At 36.7% G+C, this 20,281-nt stretch overlaps 1 protein-coding gene across 1 annotated transcript in view; it reads left to right on the top strand.

Moving 5' to 3' along the window:
• LOC762758 (dynein heavy chain 9, axonemal) overlaps positions 1–20,281 on the top strand; it is a 110,988-nt gene that overhangs the window by 38,681 nt on the left and 52,026 nt on the right. Inside the window, exons 37-45 of the mRNA XM_030978704.1 lie at positions 248–436; positions 1,299–1,518; positions 13,072–13,177; positions 14,476–14,619; positions 16,431–16,560; positions 17,592–17,930; positions 18,356–18,460; positions 19,513–19,635; positions 19,866–19,967. Coding sequence (XP_030834564.1) covers positions 248–436; positions 1,299–1,518; positions 13,072–13,177; positions 14,476–14,619; positions 16,431–16,560; positions 17,592–17,930; positions 18,356–18,460; positions 19,513–19,635; positions 19,866–19,967 — 1,458 coding nt within the window. The remainder of the gene's footprint in view (positions 1–247; positions 437–1,298; positions 1,519–13,071; positions 13,178–14,475; positions 14,620–16,430; positions 16,561–17,591; positions 17,931–18,355; positions 18,461–19,512; positions 19,636–19,865; positions 19,968–20,281) is intronic.

Genomic DNA, 20,281 nt, shown 5'->3' with positions numbered 1-20,281 from the left:
TCTTTCAGTAAACTTAAATGAATAATTGGATGACTTGTTTTTTTAAAGCCATCTTTCAATGTTCTGATCATCTTTTTTGTTTCTCCAGCCAACAACAACGTGGAAGATTCGTTCGTTTGTATCAGTCTTTGGACTGTTTTTACAAGGAACGTTTCCATCAGTAAACTGAAATGAATGAATCAATAAATTGTCCTTTAAAGCTATGTCTCAATTTTCTGACAATCTCTGTGGGTTATTTTCTCTCCAGCTAATAACAATGTGGATAACTCTGCAGCTGACAACAGCACGGTGGTCTCACAGACAGGTAGACAGAGCTCTCATTCATACCGGGGTTCACAATGGAGTCTAAACGAGCTAGCGATCCCACAGCCTGCCACGCCCATACAGGAAGAGGGCAGCATACACTCGGTCATCAACGAGGAGGCCAGTGACGTCAGTAAGTATAGCAGAGAGATGAGAGAGAGAGAGGGAGATGAGAGACTTGCAGTTGTAAATGGGAAGGGGGAAATTGAGATCGGGAGAGAGATAGATAGAGAGAGAGAGAGACAGATATTAAGAGAGAGAGAGAGAGATAGAGAGAGATAGACAGAGCTCTCATACAGGAAGAGGGCAGCATACACTCGGTCATCAATGAGGAGGCCAGTGACGTCTGTTAGTATAGCCGAGAGAGGTGAGAGAGAGAGAGAGATATTAAGAGAGAGAGAGAGAGAGAGAGCTACAGGAAAGGGGAAGATTGAGAATGAGAGAGAGAGAGAGAGAAAGAGAGATAGACAGATATTAAGAGAGAGAGAGAGAGAGAGAGAGGAAGAGCTACAGGGAATCAAAATTGGAGCCTGAACGACCCAGCCATTCTGCAGCCAGCCAGTGACATCAGTAAATGTAGCGAAAGATTCAAGAGGGAGATAGATGCACATAGGTGGAAAGAGGAAGCGAGATAGAAGTAGGCAAGAAAGAGAGACAGAAAGACAGTGAATGGATCAAGGGAGGAGAGGAAAGTGAGAAAAGTTGATAAAATGAAAGAGAACAAGAGAATACCAGAGTTTTATAATATAATTTTTCACGGGAATCTGATGAGAAGCAAGAAATGACCCCTCAAATAAACTCTGTACCACCTCATAATATTCTAGTTATATTATGTCTTTGCATATTCTGCTTAAAACCTACTTCCATTATTGATACTTTATATTTTATAATCTTTCTTTCACGAATGGTAAGACATACATGTACATGTACACAAGATATACCTCTCTGTTCTGTAACAGATTGTAACTCTTGTATTGCATCTTTTCCTCTATTAGCTGGCGAAATAAAGAGCCAACCCGTGGACACCATGAAAGTGGACACCATGAAGGTAGACACCATGAAGGTCGTCCTCCCTCCCGAGAGGCCAAAGGTCAAGGTTGTAATCGAGGAGCAGGTCGATCGGACCGAGCTGAAGCTTCTTCTCTTCCCTGCTCAGATACAGAAGATCAGCAACCTGATATCCCTCATGGCCCATCAGAGGGACATCATTAACAGGTAAGGAGAACACCCCTGTTTATCAGAGTGGAATGTTCTCAGGATATATCATGGAATGTTATTATGGGTCAACCATTATGAAAAGAGGTTAGAGACATTGATTTTCTTTTTCAAATTTTGGGGTTTTGGGTTCAGAGGACGGTCATCATTATCAAGTAAGGGGAACACCCCTATTTATCAGAGTGGAATGTTCCCAGGATATATCATGGAATGTTATTCTGGAATCAACCATTGAGGATAAAGGTTGACTTTCTCACTTTTTCTCCAATAGGGCCATTTGCACTTGTTAAAATCCCAATTAGAATACTCATGGTATTTCACCTCAGGATTCACACTGACTTTCAAACTTTGCCGAGTTAGAGATTGTAAATGTTTGTTATTGTGATTTTTATCAAATGCGCAAATAAAATGAATTGAATTGAATTGAATTCGCTTGTGCACATTTTGTTCCCAGCATGCTGTGCGATCTGATACCACATGAACCCAGAATTGTTTCATCTTATTTTTGACCCAATGATGGACGTTCTGCTCCTGTTATTCCCTCACCAATATTTATACTACAGTACTTCATTCACTAGTTATCAGCTTGGAATAACAACAATTCAGATCACATTAAGCAATTTACTTTCAAAAGTAACGCGCAATTAACGCATCACATTAAATGCGCACTAATATTAGAAAACCATATGCCTTCCAAACAATTTGCTTAAGTCTGGTAGGGAGCTGTCTTAAATTTAGGGTAAAATACTTAGCCAAAAGCTTGAACTGAATACTGAAGTTGGGTAAATGCTTTATCTGAGCCGAAACTAAGGAATATACTCATATTTATATCTTAAGTATTGCATCGAATACGCCCAGATTTGTAAGTGAAAGCATAAAAAAAATCAGACAAGGAATGAGAAAGATATGTACTTTTGACAGTTGAAATTGATAAAAACTTGGGGAATATCTGATTGGCAATGTGGCCATGATATGTTAAGACATATACATGGAGAATTTCCCCATTTGTTTCATGTGTGCTCATTTTATTCAATGTATCCCTGTTCTTAATCCTTACGATGAGGTAGATAATTGTTTCACAGGAGGGCACGATGAGTGTATTATTCATGATGTTATATGGGCAGAGAGGAAAAGGGGATATGTTGACTATATAGTAAACATGAAATGAGATGATTATCTTTGTATGAAAACAAAGTATTGGAGATTCCCAATGTTGTTAGTGAGCCCAACCTGAAAAAACCTTTCTTATTCCTTTGATATATTTTACTGATCTGTTTCTTTCTTTTGTTCTGCTTCTACTCATGCCAACTCTCTTTGAAATGCTTAGTCTTCTTTAAAGGTATGTTGTGCTAGAGTAATGATAACTTAAATTTCTTCATGAGGATTTTGCCAGATTAAAAAAAATCTTCATTTCCAGTTCTACATTCTATTCTGAAATCCCATGTTTTCACTGGTGACTGTAGGATGAGTTGGGCACAAGGTGGCGCTCTTTCAATATAGACTTTGAGGACCTTGAGTGATATTGCATGTAAAATGTTGAGCAATATACATACATAGAATCAATAGGTCAAAGTTGCACAAACTTTGTGTGTGATCTAGAGAAAACATCTTTATAACTTTATGATGGAAATGACAGAATAATTATGTGATGAATCACCAATGTATAACAACATTAATTTCAAAGGAGAACAAAAAGTATATTTTCAATCAACTTTCACTACACATACCATTCATGCCTGAGCGAGCATACAGTAAAAGAGTTTCTGATAGAAAAGTGCAAAAATTCTGTGAACTCCATTCACCTCTTTGTTTTTATTCTTTGTTTTTGTTATTGATCAAGGATGTACATCTTACAGATGCACATGTTCATTAACATTTGAATGCCTGCTTGCCTAATTCTTGTACCTCATTCATACCAACAAGACTGACACCAGACCACCACCAGACCGACACCGGACCGACACCATTCCAACAACAAACAAACACCAGACCAAACAAAACATTACATTACCCCACATTGCCAAGAATCAGTCGGCATAGAGTTGGGATGAAGTCGGTTTAGTTGTGATCGAGGTATGAATCACACCTTTGAACGGTTTAAAGATGTGCCCATCTCAGCGTGAAAGTTCAAAATTTGATATGAATTCATGTTGGTAGAGTATTAATTTTTCTTTAATTTGAGATATATTTCATTGATGGATTATATGAAGATTTTCAACATTAGCGATTTTCCACATCTTTTCATTTTCAATGAGTGAACACGTTCATGTTACTATTAATTGTACATGTATGTGCAGGTATGGGATAAAAAAATTGCCAGGACATGAAGCAACTATGAAACTTTGCAAACTAAGCAGGGATTGTGACATGATCGGGAAGGTATGATAATGCAAGTCGTCACTCTCTGTCGCTCTTTGTGATGCAAAAGATGCAAATTATCATGGTCTTGAGTAGTTGATCAAACGATCGTGCATTTAATTTTGAATTACAAAGTACTGTACACACACATTAAATGAATAGAGCTTAATGAAAATATCATGTACATAATGAAGCCGTTCGAATGTTCTTTACTTTTACATTTGTCAAGGAGAGTGAAACTTTCCTATGAAAATTTTAGCCCCCATATAATTTTCTTTATCACAAACACATTTTCATTCAGTGGTTACACAGTCTCTGATTGATTGAATAATTAAAAGCTCACAAAATGAACAATTGAAATATTTCAAAGCAAACTGTAAGAAGGCCGAATGTTACATTGTAGTCACACATATTAACAAAAATAAAGCATCTCATTTTGTTGTTTCATATATCTGAACATCAATCTTGCTTTTTAAAACCGTTTTCTACAATACAACCCAGCAATTATGTCATGCACAAGCTTCCGTCGTAACATGTAAAAAACTAGTTTATTTATAATGGTGTTGCTCTGTGATATTCTTTTCATTCCATTTTAGTTGTTGTTATTTCATAACACAGTTTGAGCAAAAAAAGAAAAATAACATGAAGGTTTTTTTCTTACTGCCATAACAGTAAATGCAGAATACATGTACATGTCGTTGTACAAAAGCATGAAATTTGATCCATTAAATGGTTCAAGATCAACTACATGTGGAAGCATTTCATAACTTAAATCTTTAAACATATTTCCATGTACATATTACTTGTAACCACAGATTTATTTTGACAAATATAGCTGACATAGTTTTAGTACTTGTACTAGTAGTTACATATATTTCAAGTACGATATTATTCACATTCTTACCAACCAGTGTCGATAATGTGAAAAAACGGAACTGACCAAAATTTGTCTATAAAAGTCACAAAATGTTCATGTAATTATCCTACTGCACCATGTACATTGAAGATTATTAATTAAAAAAATTAAAACTTCATACAGGTCTTACAGCATTTTTCATTCTGTAAAAAAAACATTCTTTTACTTCATATTGAACATTGAAAATGAAGACTTGTTTTTTACATTTGCAAGGCACTTTTACTGAGACTGATCGATGCCACTCAAACAGTAAAATTATGCACTAATTAAAAATTAGTCGGTTTAGTTGTGACAGAATGAATGAATCACACCTTTGAACGGTACAAAATGAATGTGCCCATCTCAGCATGAAAGTTCAAAACTTTGTTCTGAATTCATGTTGGAAGAGTATTAATTTTTCTTTAATTTTAAGATATATTTCATTGATGGATTATAAGAACATTTTAAACATTAGCGATTTTCCACATCTTTTTATTTTCAATGAGTGAACACATTCATGTTACTATTAATTGTACATGTATGTGCAGGTATGGGAATTTTGTTTTCCTCCTCCAGGACATTAACAGCCTGAAAGCAAGTTATGAAAACTTTGCAAACTACTGGTAGGCAGGGATTTTGACATGATTGGGAAGGTGTGATAATGCAAGTCGTCACTCTCGCTCTTTGTGATGCAAAAGATGCAAATTATCATGGTCTCAATTAGTTGATCAAACAATAGTGCATTTAATTTGTTAATTACATACCGTACATGTACATAATGAAGCCGTTGGAATGTTAATTACTTTTACATTTGTGAAACATTCCTATGATTTTTTTTTAGCCCCCCTTCCCCCAATGTTTTCTTTATCACAAACAACACACATTTTCATTTAGTGGTTACACACTACACAGTGTCTGATTAATTGAATAAATGCTCACTAAATGAACAATTGAGATATTTCTATGGAAACTGTAAGAAGGCGGAATGTTACATTGTAGTCACACAAATTAACAAAAATAAAGCATCTCATTTAGTCATTCCATATATGTACATCAATCTTGCTTTTTAAAACCCTTTGCTACAATACAACCCAGCAATGTCATGCACAAGGTTCCTTTGTGACATGTAAAAAAATAGGCTATTTATTATGGTGTTGCTCTGTGATATTCTTTTCATTCCATTTTAGTTGTTGTTATTTCATAACACAGTTTGAGCAAAAAAAGAAAAATAACATGAAGGTTTTTTTTTATTACTGCCATGTAACAGTAAATGCAGAATACATGTTCATGTAGCTGTACAAAAGCATCAAATTTGATCCATTAAATGGTTCAAGATCAACTACATGTGGAAGCATTTCATAACTTAAAGCTTTAAACATATTTACATGTACATATAACTTGTAACCACAGATTTATTTTGACAAATATTGCTGACATAGTGTTAGTACTTCTACGGGTAGTTCAAGTACGATATTATTCAAGTAGCCACTATACAGGGCGTATCATAATAAAGGATATTGAAGTTTAATGACGATTTATATGAAAACTACTGATTTCATAATCAAGCATTTTATGTCTGTTGTAAAGGACAGAATGTCCTCTTTTTAATGACACCCCAATCATAATACTACTGTCACAGTTGACTGAATAACAAAGCATTGCTGTCCACCATGTGAAAGGTGCACTGTGACAAGTTAGCATTCACAGATAAATTCTAAAGATTAGTGCTTGTGTCAGCCCAGACATATTGAAATGCTGAACAATGAGTGGATTATGTGTCTAAGAAGGAAATGTTATCAAACTTGGCACAGTGCACCTTTCACATGGTGGACAGCAATGCTTTGTTATTCAGTCAACTGTGACAGTAGTAGTATGATCGGGGTGTCATTAAAAAGAGGACATTCTGTCCTTTACAAAAGACATAAAATGCTTGATTATGAAATCAGTAGTTTTCATATAAATCGTCATTAAACTTCAATATCCTTTATTATGATACGCCCTGTATATTGTTATTATTATTATTCACATATACCAACCAGTACCAATAATGTGAAAAAACTGAATTTGTCTATAAAAGTCACAAAATGTTCATGTTAGCCTTATGTACATGTATGGTCCATTACTGCACCATGTACATGTACATTGAAGACTATTAATTAAGCAAAAATACCAATATACAGGTATTACAGCATTATTTGTTCTGTATAAACATTTTTTTTGTTTCATATCAAACATTGAAAATGAAGACTTGTATTTTTCGTTTGCAAGGCACTTTTACTGAGACTGATGCTACTCAAACAGTTAAATGATGCACTTATTAAGAATATAAGTATTACAGCATTATTTGTTCTGTATAAACATTTTTTTTGTTTCATATCAAACATTGAAAATGAAGACTTGTATTTTTCGTTTGCAAGGCACTTTTACTGAGACTGATGCTACTCAAACAGTTAAATGATGCACTTATTAAGAATATGTACAATTACTGTATAGATTACCAAAGTGCGCACGTCATATTCGCTCATAGTCCAGGTAACTGGTTCTAAACAACAGGGCCTGCACATGAGGTTCGCCACGAAATCATTTAAGCAACGGGCTGGAGCAGGGTGAATTTAATGTTTGGGGCTGGTGTGATCACGACACCAGAATTATTAGTAACCAACAACCTTGACAACTTGGCCAGTATGACGTCACACTTAGGTTAGGTACTCTATAAAAGCTATCAAACTTGTCCCCATTTGTAGGGAAAATGAGACATGACAATTAATGTTCTCACATGTCAAATACACATGTACTATCATTTGAAAGTACTGGCCATTTGTATACATGTACATGTACATGTATACAGGGTAGATGTGCTTATTGCTCACTGTTCGAGAGACTCGACCCTATAATGAAACAACATACGATTCTTTCCTGACATAGTATTTCTCTATAAATATTTCTTCATTTTCTTTATATATTTACATGAATATATACACGTACAGTCAACCTTGCGTAAGTCGATCTTGACGGGACTGAGTGAATTACGTCGACTTAGGCAATCTTTGACTTGTGCGTATGGTGTAGAAATATGACTTGTATGTTGTCCCCAGGCCAAACATAACTAGGGGAAAACATAACTAGGGGAAAACATAAGAAACTAAACCAGTGTTCATAAAACAAAAACAACAAAAAACAGCCAAAGTACAATATTAGCCGGTTCACTAAGTGGCCATTTCAGTAAGCAGCTGTGTTTGTTTTTGAAACCCAACCCCAAAATATTGCCTTTTGCCTTTGAATTAATTTCTTTTACCACAGTGTTTGTTTTTTGGTTCTGTGGTTTACCTTGTTTGGATGGAGCTAATAGGGGACTAGTCGTCTCAGTTTCATTATCAAAAGACACAAAATCACACCAAAATATACATACAAGACGGTTAAATGATAATTAGTCAGGATTAAAAAACATTATTAATGGGGAAAAAATTGCATATCATGGGCCTCAGGGATTTTTTTAATTTTTTTTTTTTTTTGGGGGGGGGGGGGAGGTTAGTCTTCATTAATTGCATAGCTCATAACCATGCATATACCTTGCTTTTTAGAGATATGATATTATATTAAAAACAATGTAGCAATAAAAGAAAATTACAGTTTTTGCCAATTTGAAGAATAAAAGGTGATCAATTTAGTCTTTTAAAAGATTCCTCTCCTGAAAGAGTTGAGTAAAAATTGGAGATGTGTTATTAAAACTTAAACCAAATTTCAAAACAGTCCAGCAACATATCTTTATTTTGTACAAGAAATTCCATACAAGAATGCATAATGTATATTAATCAAATACAAAAGATCTTATGGATTTTGTTGTATGGTATATTCCAGCAGACCTTTATTAGTAATAAAAGGTCTTGCTGTGGTTCTTGCTGGAAGTATTAGGTGCTGTGATTCCTGTTCAATACATGGGTGCATTTCATCGGATGATGCTTGTGTTGTTGATGCGGATTCCCATCTTATCCATAGATGCAGTTCATTTCCTTCCCATTTTAGTGTAGGCTACATCACATGGAGGATTGATAAAGAAGAAAATTAATTAATTTTCCTCAATGGCAATTCTTTCTTAATGGTCTCTTTGATATTGATCATAGATATTATACTGAGGTGCCACGTACTTTCATCTCCATAATATTGTTAGCTTCATTATCTTGCAGTCCATTGGCCATGACGCCTTCAAGTTTATTCTGTGTTTTGTTAAGATGCACAATTACATGAAGAAAGTCATTTGATTCATTAATCAGGGGACTTACCGGAACACTGGAACAACTAGGATTGCCCCACTTGACCATCATCTTCAGAATGGCGATGAATGAACAGATGCAAATGATCAGGATAATTATCACTATGATTAGTGTCGCCATTTCTGCAATACTGAATTTCTCCTTGGACTGGATCAAGTTGTCAGTCATGGCATTAGAGATGTTTGTTACAACCTTCCAGAGTTTTTCAGCATCCACGTACTGCTGATTTTCTGAGTTGCAATTGTTCATCACAGTCATCCATGTACTTTCTATCCTAGACAGCATGTCTTTGATTTCTTGAAATGTCTCATTGCCATAATCTCTACAAGTGGTAGTGCCCAGGTCCATTCCATCTGATGTTGAAGCCTCCACATCAGATGGTACAGTCTGCGTGTCTCTAATATCACTTACCGGTACATGAAACCATTCCTTTCCTTTTGTCTTGTACAGAACATTTTTTGTTCTGATCTCTACATGCAGGAGGCGGGTGTCTGCATATTCAGCACGTAGTAAAAGTAGAGACAGTTTTAACAGTCCATAGTCCCGTGATGACTCGAGCTCGAAGCCCCAGTTTACGTCCAATCGATCCATATAATCTTGGTCAAGAAGTTCTGTTCCTCTGATGATATCTAAAGCAATGCTTACCACAGCAAGTTTACTTTGATTGAAATCAAGCAGTTCACTAAATGCTGACTTTGGCAGCCTTAAAGTCATATCCACTTTGAGGTCTTTGCCCAGTTCAACAGAGTCGTTTGTATTATCCTGTTCAATGCACTGTGTATACTCTCTTGTGCAATCAGTAGAAAGTTCCACTTCTGTGGAACCAGAAGCCCCTTCCAGCAAAAGTGACATGACAAATAATATAAACAGTGCAGCACTAATTCCTACCAGTTTCCCCATCTTCCTGATCTTCAAGTTTCACTGAAATTTATTGACACAAAATTAGGACAGACTCCTCACCATGGAGAAGACAGATGAATCCAATGAACTGTCAATTCACCCACGCCTACACACTGTATGCAATGTTGATCTCGTACATGTAATTAGCTGTCTGCATATATATTCACACATGTATAGTACATGTACAATGTATCATGTATCTAATTCAGTATCAGTCACTGAAGTTGGTTTGTCCAGTATGCAGCAAAGACATTGAACATGGCATGTGACTCCTTATTAATATAGTGCAGGTGGATAAAAAGTAGATGTTACACCTATAGCTAAACTATAACCTATATAAGAGAACCTGCATCGATCAGCTGTAGTCCGGCCAATGAGTGTGGTTCCCGTATGTAAATACTCAGCTCATCACAGCAACATGTGTGTGGCAGTCTGCAAGGGCAATCACAGTTCATGTACATGTAGTAGTCTGTAAACACAAGACTTAATTTTATAATTTAATACAATTCAATAGCCTTGCATACCTTGAGCAGTGGCTAGTTGTTGCACTCTCTGGCTGTGTCAATTAAGAGCGGCTGAAGTACAGAGACTAGCTGTCTATGTAGTCTTATTCCTCAGACATGGAAATGAGTGTCCAATAGATGTGTAGACACTAGACACACTTGCACACAAAGGGGGGTGGGGGGGGGGGGGTTCCTGTCATCCAGTGTTAAGACAGTTATAATTTATTCAAATGTGAAAAGAAGACAGAAAGTAGATAGATATAACTGCACAAACAATTAACAGAATGTGAAAATGATTCAGTTGTCCAGTGGCTAGAATCTCCTGACTACGTACATGTAGACTACAGACAATGGTGTACCAAGTGACAAACTGTAAATGCGAGTGTTATACATGTAGGTCAATCACACAGTGAAAAAGGATAACAAACATAGATCAGTTCTATTTACGGCAAATTCTGACAACCCCAGGCTAGGGAAGCAAGATGTATGAATATTCATGACATGTTGGGCTATTTGATTATTTACAGAGGGGTGCAATTGTACACCATGCAAACTCCCATAATTTCAACCAAGTATTTCATTGTTCTACAAAGTTTGGTAGGTTCATTTTCCTGTTAAAATTAGAAAATATCAATCATTGTTGTAAAAGGATTTTATCATGCATATATGGACGAGTGTGGCATATATTTTGTGCTTAGTTTGTTATGGCTGCTCAGCATACCCCCTGCAACACGTACAGTGGAACATTCTAAAAAATTGAGAGTTAAATTGTCTGCAAAATGCACCTCAGGATTATAAGATATAGTCCTATCCTGAGGACTTCAATGCATTTCTAGATCACAATGGCTGCATTTTTATAAAAAAAGGAAAGTTTGAGAGAAGAAATAGTACTGTTCCTGGTATTTGTATGCATTAATTTGCTCTGCAGATCCAGCAAGAAAAATGAGACTACTGGAGCTATGATGTGGTTATGATCAATCAGGGCAACAAACCCTAATATTCTTCTTGTGCCCCCTACAGCTAGTGCATGCCCCCCTACTGACAAAATCTTGGCTATATATGCCACTATAGACAGTTTATGGAATTGCATTCAATCGTCAAATGAGAGTCTGTGCTTGCAGACTAATGAAGTATCGTGAATGGCTGCATGCGTTTGGCAAGATTCCAAGTGCACTTTAACTTGTGGCTACTGGTACTATATAAAGCTGACAAAACAAATTTATAGCTAGCTTCTGTCCTATGATTTGTATGCATAGTATATCTGTCATTGCGGGCAATATCGGTATGCATGTACGTGACAAGATTTGCTGGATCAAACTCTTTTCATTGATAAAATATACGGAACAAAAGAACTGCATGACTCAAAACTTGGAACAAAAGTATGAGGTATAAATGCTGAACTTTGGAGCTGAATTTTACAAACTGAAGTAAAATTTTCTAGAGGAACTTATTATATCTACAGTCCATGCCCTTGCGTGAAACCAAACGTTTGCATTACTGTTGGTCTTTTTATGGCGCTGCATGTGGCCGACTTGAATGAACTTTTTTCAAAGCCAGCCAACCGTGACATCTAAATTCATCAATTGTGTTCCTGAACATCATATATTCAACAAACTCATTCTTCTGGTTGGGCTAAGGACCTATATAGCTAATATCCACCATGGCCATGGCTGATGAATCACCCTCAATGAATATTACAAGGCTAACAACTGGGAAAGCTGCAGGAAAATCTACCCAACAGAACGTCATCTCTGCAGTCATACAAGACATACTGACGAACAAGGATTTCCTAAAATTGGTAGCGAATGAGATTAGCAAATGGCTTTCAGAACTGACTTTGACAGTGGAGAAGTTGGAAGGCCAGGTCCTTGACCTCGGGTTGGGGGCCAGAGAGAAAGATCAAGAAATCAAAGCTCTGGAAAAGAAGATGAAAACACAGGAGGCCGCTGTTGATCCCCTGAAACAAAACACCAACATCCAAGAGCAATTATATTCCTGTCGAAATTGCCTTACTGTTCATGGTATCACCGAACAAGATAAAGAGGTGACAGATCTGAAACCATCATGCAGTTTGGTTATTCAACATTGCACCCTCAAGATTCCACTATTAATATAAGCAAGACGGACATCAAACGATTGCACATAATTAAGGTGACAGAATCAGCCAGCAGAGTATATAAGGAATCAGATCAATCAGAACCTAAGCTGCCATTTATTGGAACAAAATGCTGGAATACTGTCCAAAATGATTTGAAGTTGTGTCCAACATTGTTAAATTTCAAAAAGAAATATAAATCTTATCTACAGTGCAATAGCACTTAAAAACCCAGATCCCCCCACATTTAAATATTCCCCACATTCAAATATCCAAGTGTTGCAGGTAGTTCTTATACCTTCTCATTTTTTGTATGTTCTTTTATTGTTAAATTGTTGAATGTTTTCGATTTGTATTGTTTCGCTGTAATTATCATATTTTTTATATATTGCATTATCTTTGAATGTGGAAATTGATAAGTGAAATGAAATGTCAGAAATTATGAAACCAAAATGGAGGAATATGATATTTTCCATATTATTTTGTTAATGTTTTATTCAGCAATCTTAATGTATGATGATATTTTCACAGATTTGAGAAGAAACAAAATGAGACAGGCAAGCTTGCTGACTGCTTTGAATGGAAGAGCCAGCTACGATACACCTGGGATGAAAGCAGCAGTAACCTGAAGGTCAAGGTATGTAGTCCACTAAACAACCCAAAACAATACCAAATGTGAAATAATTGATTCATCTGTTATACAACAGAAACTGCAGAATTGTACATAACAAAGAAGTGTAAAGAAGTGTAATGACAAATATACATTATGTGATTGCAAAACGGAAGAAAATACAAAACAAGTTTTAAGGAAGTTACAAATTTTGCTACTGTTTAAGTAATCTATAACTACAACTATTCCAGGAACCATTTTCCCTTAGCAAGGGTACATGAAGGTTGCCCAAATCCTCTGTTCCCTTGGCCGAATCCCCTGTCTCCATTCTCTTCTGTTCCCTGTTTGAGCTGCTGTCAGATTTAGTTCCCTCATGTCTCTCTGAACAATTTTTCTGCCTTCCTTTTCCTCTGCTTCCTTCCACTGCTCGCGTCAGTCACACTGCCCTTTGCTAGTTTTCCTTCATGAGCCTCTCCATGTCAAGAGTCCAAACCATCTCAGTCTCATCTCACTAACCTTCTGCAGGATGTTAGCTACCTTCAGCTCCTTTCTTGTTTCCTATGTTTCTTCTCTTGTCTCTTAATGTTACCCCTTTCATTACATCCTCATTTCTGTCCCCTCCAGTATCTTTTCTGCCTTCGACATAAATAATTGATTTAAGTAATCTATAAATATACTTTCAATTATCATCATGTTAAAGGGAAGGGAAAATAATAAGGCCGGTGTACATTCATTTTTGTCCCTTGTACATTTTGTCTGATAATAGTAAAGAGAATTCATAGTGCACTTTTGATTAAGTTGCTTTAAAAAGTTGCTTTCAATAATCTATTCATTCATCTCTTCATTCGTTCATTCCTTCATCCCTTAATTTGTTCATTCATTCCTTCATTCATCCATTCGTTCATTCTTTCATTCATACATTCGTTCATTCTTTCATTCATACATTCATTCATTCATTCCTTCTTTTATTCATTTTTCTTTCATTCATTTTTCTTTCATTCATTAATTCTTTTTTCATTGATTGATTGATTCATTCTTTCATTCATCCATTCCTCCATTCCTCCATTCATCCATTCATGTATTTATTTAGTTATTCATTCATGCATTCATTTATATTGAATTTCCATTCACTTATTTAATGCATTTTTTCTTCTTTATTCTTGAGAAATTTTGGGCATGCTAAATATTAAATATTAATGTAGTTTGAACTGATGAACAAGTCTTAGTGACGAGTTGCTGATATTCTTCATTTCCTCTTTCCAGACGAAAATGTCCTCCTTTACAGAATAATAAGCTTTTACCCTTTGTGTGTGTCTCATCTATAGCTCCTAGATGCAGAGTTTGACTATGGATTTGAATACCAAGGATCGGCAGCCCGCCTAGCCTTCCTTCCAGGCACAGAGAAGATGTATTACAGCATGGCTAGCACGGTCAAGAGTCACTCTGCAGCCATGTGTGTAGGATCTAATGTAAGCTGCCCTTTTTCATTGCATTTAAAGATATTTATTTAAAATTAAAAAGAAAAGAAAAAAAAGAAAAAAACATTTTCCTGAGATATAGCTTGTAAAGTCCTATGATGCATGTTCGGGAATTGCTTTTCTAAAATCGTTAAATTGAAAACTTTTTTGTGTGTACTTTGTTTTGCAATGAGTAAATCTACTCCTAAACAGCATTATAGACTATAATTTCCTTTGCATATTATACCACTTTTTATTATCACCTACATGTATGTGCAAAGGAGGAATGTCTATATATTTTTATGCCTCCGCCACCGAAGGTGGTGCCGGAGGCATCATGTTTTCGGGTTGTCCGTCCGTACGTCCGTCCGTCCGTCCGTCCGTACGTCCGTCCGTCCGTACGTCCGTCCGTCCGTCCGTCCGTCCGTCCGTCCGTCCGTCCCGTTTGACCGTTATCACAATATCTCAAGAACCATTTAAGATTTATACTTAAGACTCGGGAATAGTATTTATCACCATAGGAAGACGATCTGATTAGATTTTGGAGTACGTAGGTCAAAGGTCACAGGTCACAGAGGTCAACTTATGAAATTCCTTGTATTGAGTTTGTTAGCATGATATCTCAAGAACCATTTGAGATTTAAACTTCAAACTTAAGGATAGTACGTATCACCATAGGAAGACGATCTGATTAGATTTTGGAGCACGTATGTCAAAGGTCAAGGGTCACAGAGGTCAACTTATGAAATTCCATACATTGAGATTGTTATCATGATATCTCAAGAACCACTGGAGATTTAAACTTCAAACTTAGTGATAGTGTGTATCACTATAGGAAAACAATCTGATTACATTTTGGAGCACGTAGGTCAAAGGTCAAGGGTCATAGAGGTCAACTTATGAAATTCCATACATTGAGATTGTTATCATGATATCTCAAGAACCACTGGAGATGTAAAAACTTCAAACTTAAGGATAGTATGTATCACCATAGGAAGACGATCTGATTAGATTTTGGAGCACGTAGGTCAAAGGTCAAGGGTCACAGAGGTCAACTTATGAAATTCCATACATTGAGATTGTTATAATATCTCAAGAACCACTGGAGATTTAAACTTCAAACTTAATGATAGTGTGTATCACCATAGGAAGACAATCTGATTAGATTTTGGAGCACGTAGGTCAAAGGTCAAGGGTCACAGAGGTCAACTTATGAAATTCCATACATTGAGATCGTTATCGCGATATCTCAAGAACCACTGGAGAATTTTCACTTCAAACTTAATGATAGTATGTATCACCATATCATAATATCTCAAGAACCACTGGAGATTTAAACTTCAAACTTAATGATAGTGTGTATCACCATAGGAAGACAATCTGATTAGATTTTGGAGCATGTAGGTCAAAGGTCAAGGGTCACAGAGGTCAACTTATGAAATTCCATACATTGAGATTGTTATCATGATATCTCAAGAACCACTGGAGATTTAAACTCCAAACTTGTTTAAATTGCTCTTTGGCGGAGGCATCATTTTCGACTGCGCGCAGTCAAAATTCCATCTAGTTTTCTATGCTATATCATTAGTTTAATTAGATTTCCACTACTCATGATACAATCGATGAAGAAAAAGATGGAGGCCTATTTGGATAATGATCATTCTAATCTTGTGAAGAAAAAAAAATGTGCTTGTGGAGTGATTCAAACCTTCCTCAAAATTAATTGTACAGGCTTATTTATTTTAGTACACTCAAGAAAAATAAACACTTAGAATTTATTTTTTGCTGTATTCTATTAAACTTTGTGTCAATTTGTCACACAGCTGAGTGGACGGGTAGAGACGGCGAGAGAGCTGAGCCGTATTGTAGGTCAACCGCTGTATGTCTTCAACTGCACTAAGACTATGGATGCTCTGATGCTGGTTGATATCTTCAGGGGGTTGGCATCCACTGGTGAGTTTTTCATTATCATCTGTTGGTTTTGTACAACTCACTCTTAAAGCCCGTCTGTACTAGTTTGGCCAGGGGGATTAGACCTCCCTGCAAGGTCACTGACAGGTGGTTATCTCATCAACTCAGCTCTCAATTAACATAAGAGAAAGAGGTTCATGGGAGACCAACAGGCACCACTTAGGCATTGTTTTCTTTATAGAGGGAGCAAGTAGCTACAAGTAGTACAGGGGGAGGGGGGGGGGGGGTTAAATCATAGTCATATAATTGGTTGAATGCAGTCTTATGTGATTCATTCATTGAGGGTATCACAAATTTTGAAAAAGTGTGGAGAGTGTTTAAGTTTTCGCTTTGCAGCAGTGGGCATATAGAGGTATAAGTGTACTTTATATGCTGTGTTGGGTAAGGTAAATGTACAATAAATTTGGGATTCATTTACCATCGATAATGACGTGGACCAATCTTCAAATGATTCCATTTTGAATCAAGTAACAAGTATCTGGGGGTTTCATTGTATTTGACAAATTATATGCTTTCATTAGGTCATTATGAATGCATGATCTATCTGCTCTGGTTCAGGCTGTGTACTCCTACTTCTTGGAAAAACTGCATTTTTAATATGACCAGAAAGTGATACCTTACAAACTTGAACCTTTCCAGTAACTTAAGCCCTACTTTGTGCATTCTCTGCAGGTGTTTAGGAGTGCTTCAATAACCTTGCGCAGTAAAATGCGCACATTGTCCTTGGAGTCTGTAATTGCCTTCTCTTTGTGCTGCTGTACGTTCGTCATATGTACATAATGAAATGACTATCAAATCTAGATACTTAAGCCCTACGTACTATGATATTTCTTATCCATATATTTTTTCTTTAGGTGCTTGGGTGTGCTTCAACAACCTTGCGCACATCATCCCTGGTGCCCTGAGCGTTCTCTGCGAGCTCCTCCAGACTTTCCTGGAAGCTCTCTGTGCAAAGCACCCTTTTTTCAGTTATTTAAGCCATAATATTTATCATATTTTTTTTCTTTTTCCAGGAGCTTGGGTGTGCTTCAACAACCTTGCGCACATCGTCCCAGGTGCACTGAGCGTCCTCAGCGAGCTCCTCCAGACGTTCCTGGAAGCTCTTCGTGCAAAGCGCCCTCACATCACATACGCTGCCCTCGGTGAGGAGATCGCCCTCAATCCCTTGGGGGCGTGCTTCGCCACCTTGGACAGTGCCCTCCAGGCTCCGTCCATGTCAAATATAGACCGCCATCTGGTGTTGAACTCTACCATGTCCATGCTTCCGTCCGACTTGACCGGGCTGTTCAGGACAGTGTCCATCACCAATCCTGACTTCAGGATTGCCATGGAGATCATCTTACTATCACAAGGTATCTACTCTTACACAATCTGAAATTTCAACTTTTCTGTTCATCTATGAAAGCTCTTTTATTAGTCATAGAGTGGAGATGGTGCACATTGTATGTGAATGAAATTCGATGACCAGGGTATTAATAATAATAATATCTGTAAAGCACTTTAAGATATGGTACCGTCAAACCTGCTTTAGTGACCACCTGTATAGAAAAACCACCTGTCTACAAAGACCACATCTTTTGTTTCCCCTGAAAAAGGTTTCTAATTAAAACATGTACTAAATGAACCTGTACATAAACACCACCTGCCTATAAAGACCATTTTTCTTGTCTTTCTTTGGTGGTCTTTATAGACAGGTTTCATTGTATTTCATATTAAGCTCTAGATAAATCCAGATTTTGATTATTGTTTTACCTTTGATTGTATTTTAATGTCACAGGCTTCAGACAGGCTTCTGATCTATCTACCAGACTAGCTTCACTGAGAGAGATGTACATCAAGATCATTCCAACAGGCCTCACAGTCAACAATGACAACAAACTCAGTAAGTCGGTATTCTATTTCAGGGATTCTCAAAGTATGAAATGTGTTCCACATTTGCATTACAGGGCATGTCAATCGCAGTCTACATTTGTAGGCGTGGAATCGAATCCCACCGCTGCCATCAGTTGTAAGACTCACACAAGACAAAACTAGTCTTACATGTGTCTATAGTGAGCTGGGTTGAATAGCCAAGAGATAGGAAGAGTGTGTGGGTGGTGCTATGGCAGGTAATGTTGAATGAGGATGAATGAATAGGGACAGCACAATAGAAACCAAGAGTTTAACAGACATCAGACAATGAATGTCCTGAAGCATAACAGAGTGGAAAATGTAAAATAAACTTGTAATCATTTCAATCAGTAAAATTAAAATCTTACAATGACAACAAACTCAGTAAGTTGATATTCTATTTCAGGGCTTCTCAAAGTCCATAACATGGTCCACATTCGCACCACAGGCTAGGGCATGTCATTCTAGACTGCCTGGGAGGCTCTGCTTGTATTTTCTTTACCTGTAACAAATTCCCTTAGATCAGATATAGACCTAAAAAAAGCCTTATTTTTTCAGTATATATGTGTCATTACTGTACTTTGAGAGTATATTGTGTGAGTCTGAAACAAAATTGAGTGATGATTGAGTCGTGTCCGGCTTTCCAGCAAAGAAGTAGAACATTGTTATATTTCATTTCTCATATAAGAATGACCGTAAGAACTTTTGGGCAAAGGGCATCCCATGTTTCATCTTGACCATCAATGAGCTTGGGAAGGTCCTGCCTTTTCAAATATAAGCCCACCTTGCACTTAAAATTATGATAAAAATACATTTTTTCTTCTTTAGCGCTATATCCAAATAAGAACTGATCAAAGCAGTTAACAGAACATATTAATTAATACAAGAAAACTTACAAAATATACTACAAATGTAAAACAGTTAACTTCAGTTGGTTAAGTACAGTACGAATAGACATGTTTTAAAATATATTTCTTTAATGATTCAACAGTTGTACTAGTATAACCAAATTTTAAATAAAAGTTTGTTTGTTTGTATTTGCAGGGAATGCAGCATATGAAGGCCCCCATGGATGGAGTATTCGTAACATGAGGAATATCATCACTGAAGCAGGTAATCTACTGGATGAGCTACAGGCTAACTACATGGAAGAAGAATACCAAACAGGTACGCATCACCCCTTTTATTCAATTCATTTATCCATTTCTTCCCACAAAAGTCTTGGTGGTCACACACACAAAAAGAAAAATGGGGTACGAATCCGAATGATTGAATACATACCTGTAATCATGCAAACTTAAACCTTCAAACATAAACATGTACGTATTATCAAATGTACGAATATTAGAAACGATTGTTGATAATCTAATTGCATGTTTTGCTTTCTTTCCTACCAGCTTTGGCTGAGTTGGTGAGCATTGAGGACAGGGATCCGCTGCAGTTCGTTGCTGAGGAAGATCAATCAGAAGAGAAAGACGAAGAAAAGCAAAATGAAAAGGGTAAGTGGATAGCTTTTAAAAGCCTTCCTCCAAAATAGACGTATCAGGATTTATGTATAATACATGTTCATCCTTATTTCAATTGACCAGGCAGTCTTCATCCATCAATTCTGATTAACTATTAATAACAGGGCCCTGTCTTACAAAGAGTTGCGATTGATCCAAATCAATAGCAAGTCCTTCAATCAATCACAAGTTTGCAGTCTCCTTTCTCTTATGTACATAGTTGCAAATAAGATGCGATTGATATCAACTCTTTTTAAGATGGGGCCCTGGGCCCTTAAAATCAGTAAATTCGCTCTTTAGTTTTATAT

The sequence above is a fragment of the Strongylocentrotus purpuratus genome, unplaced genomic scaffold, assembly GCF_000002235.5.
Source record: "Strongylocentrotus purpuratus isolate Spur 01 unplaced genomic scaffold, Spur_5.0 spur5_scaffold_1, whole genome shotgun sequence".
NCBI lineage: Eukaryota > Metazoa > Echinodermata > Echinoidea > Camarodonta > Strongylocentrotidae > Strongylocentrotus > Strongylocentrotus purpuratus.
The sequence above is the reverse complement of the archived record's forward strand: the minus strand, read 5'-3'. Positions and strand labels throughout refer to the sequence as shown.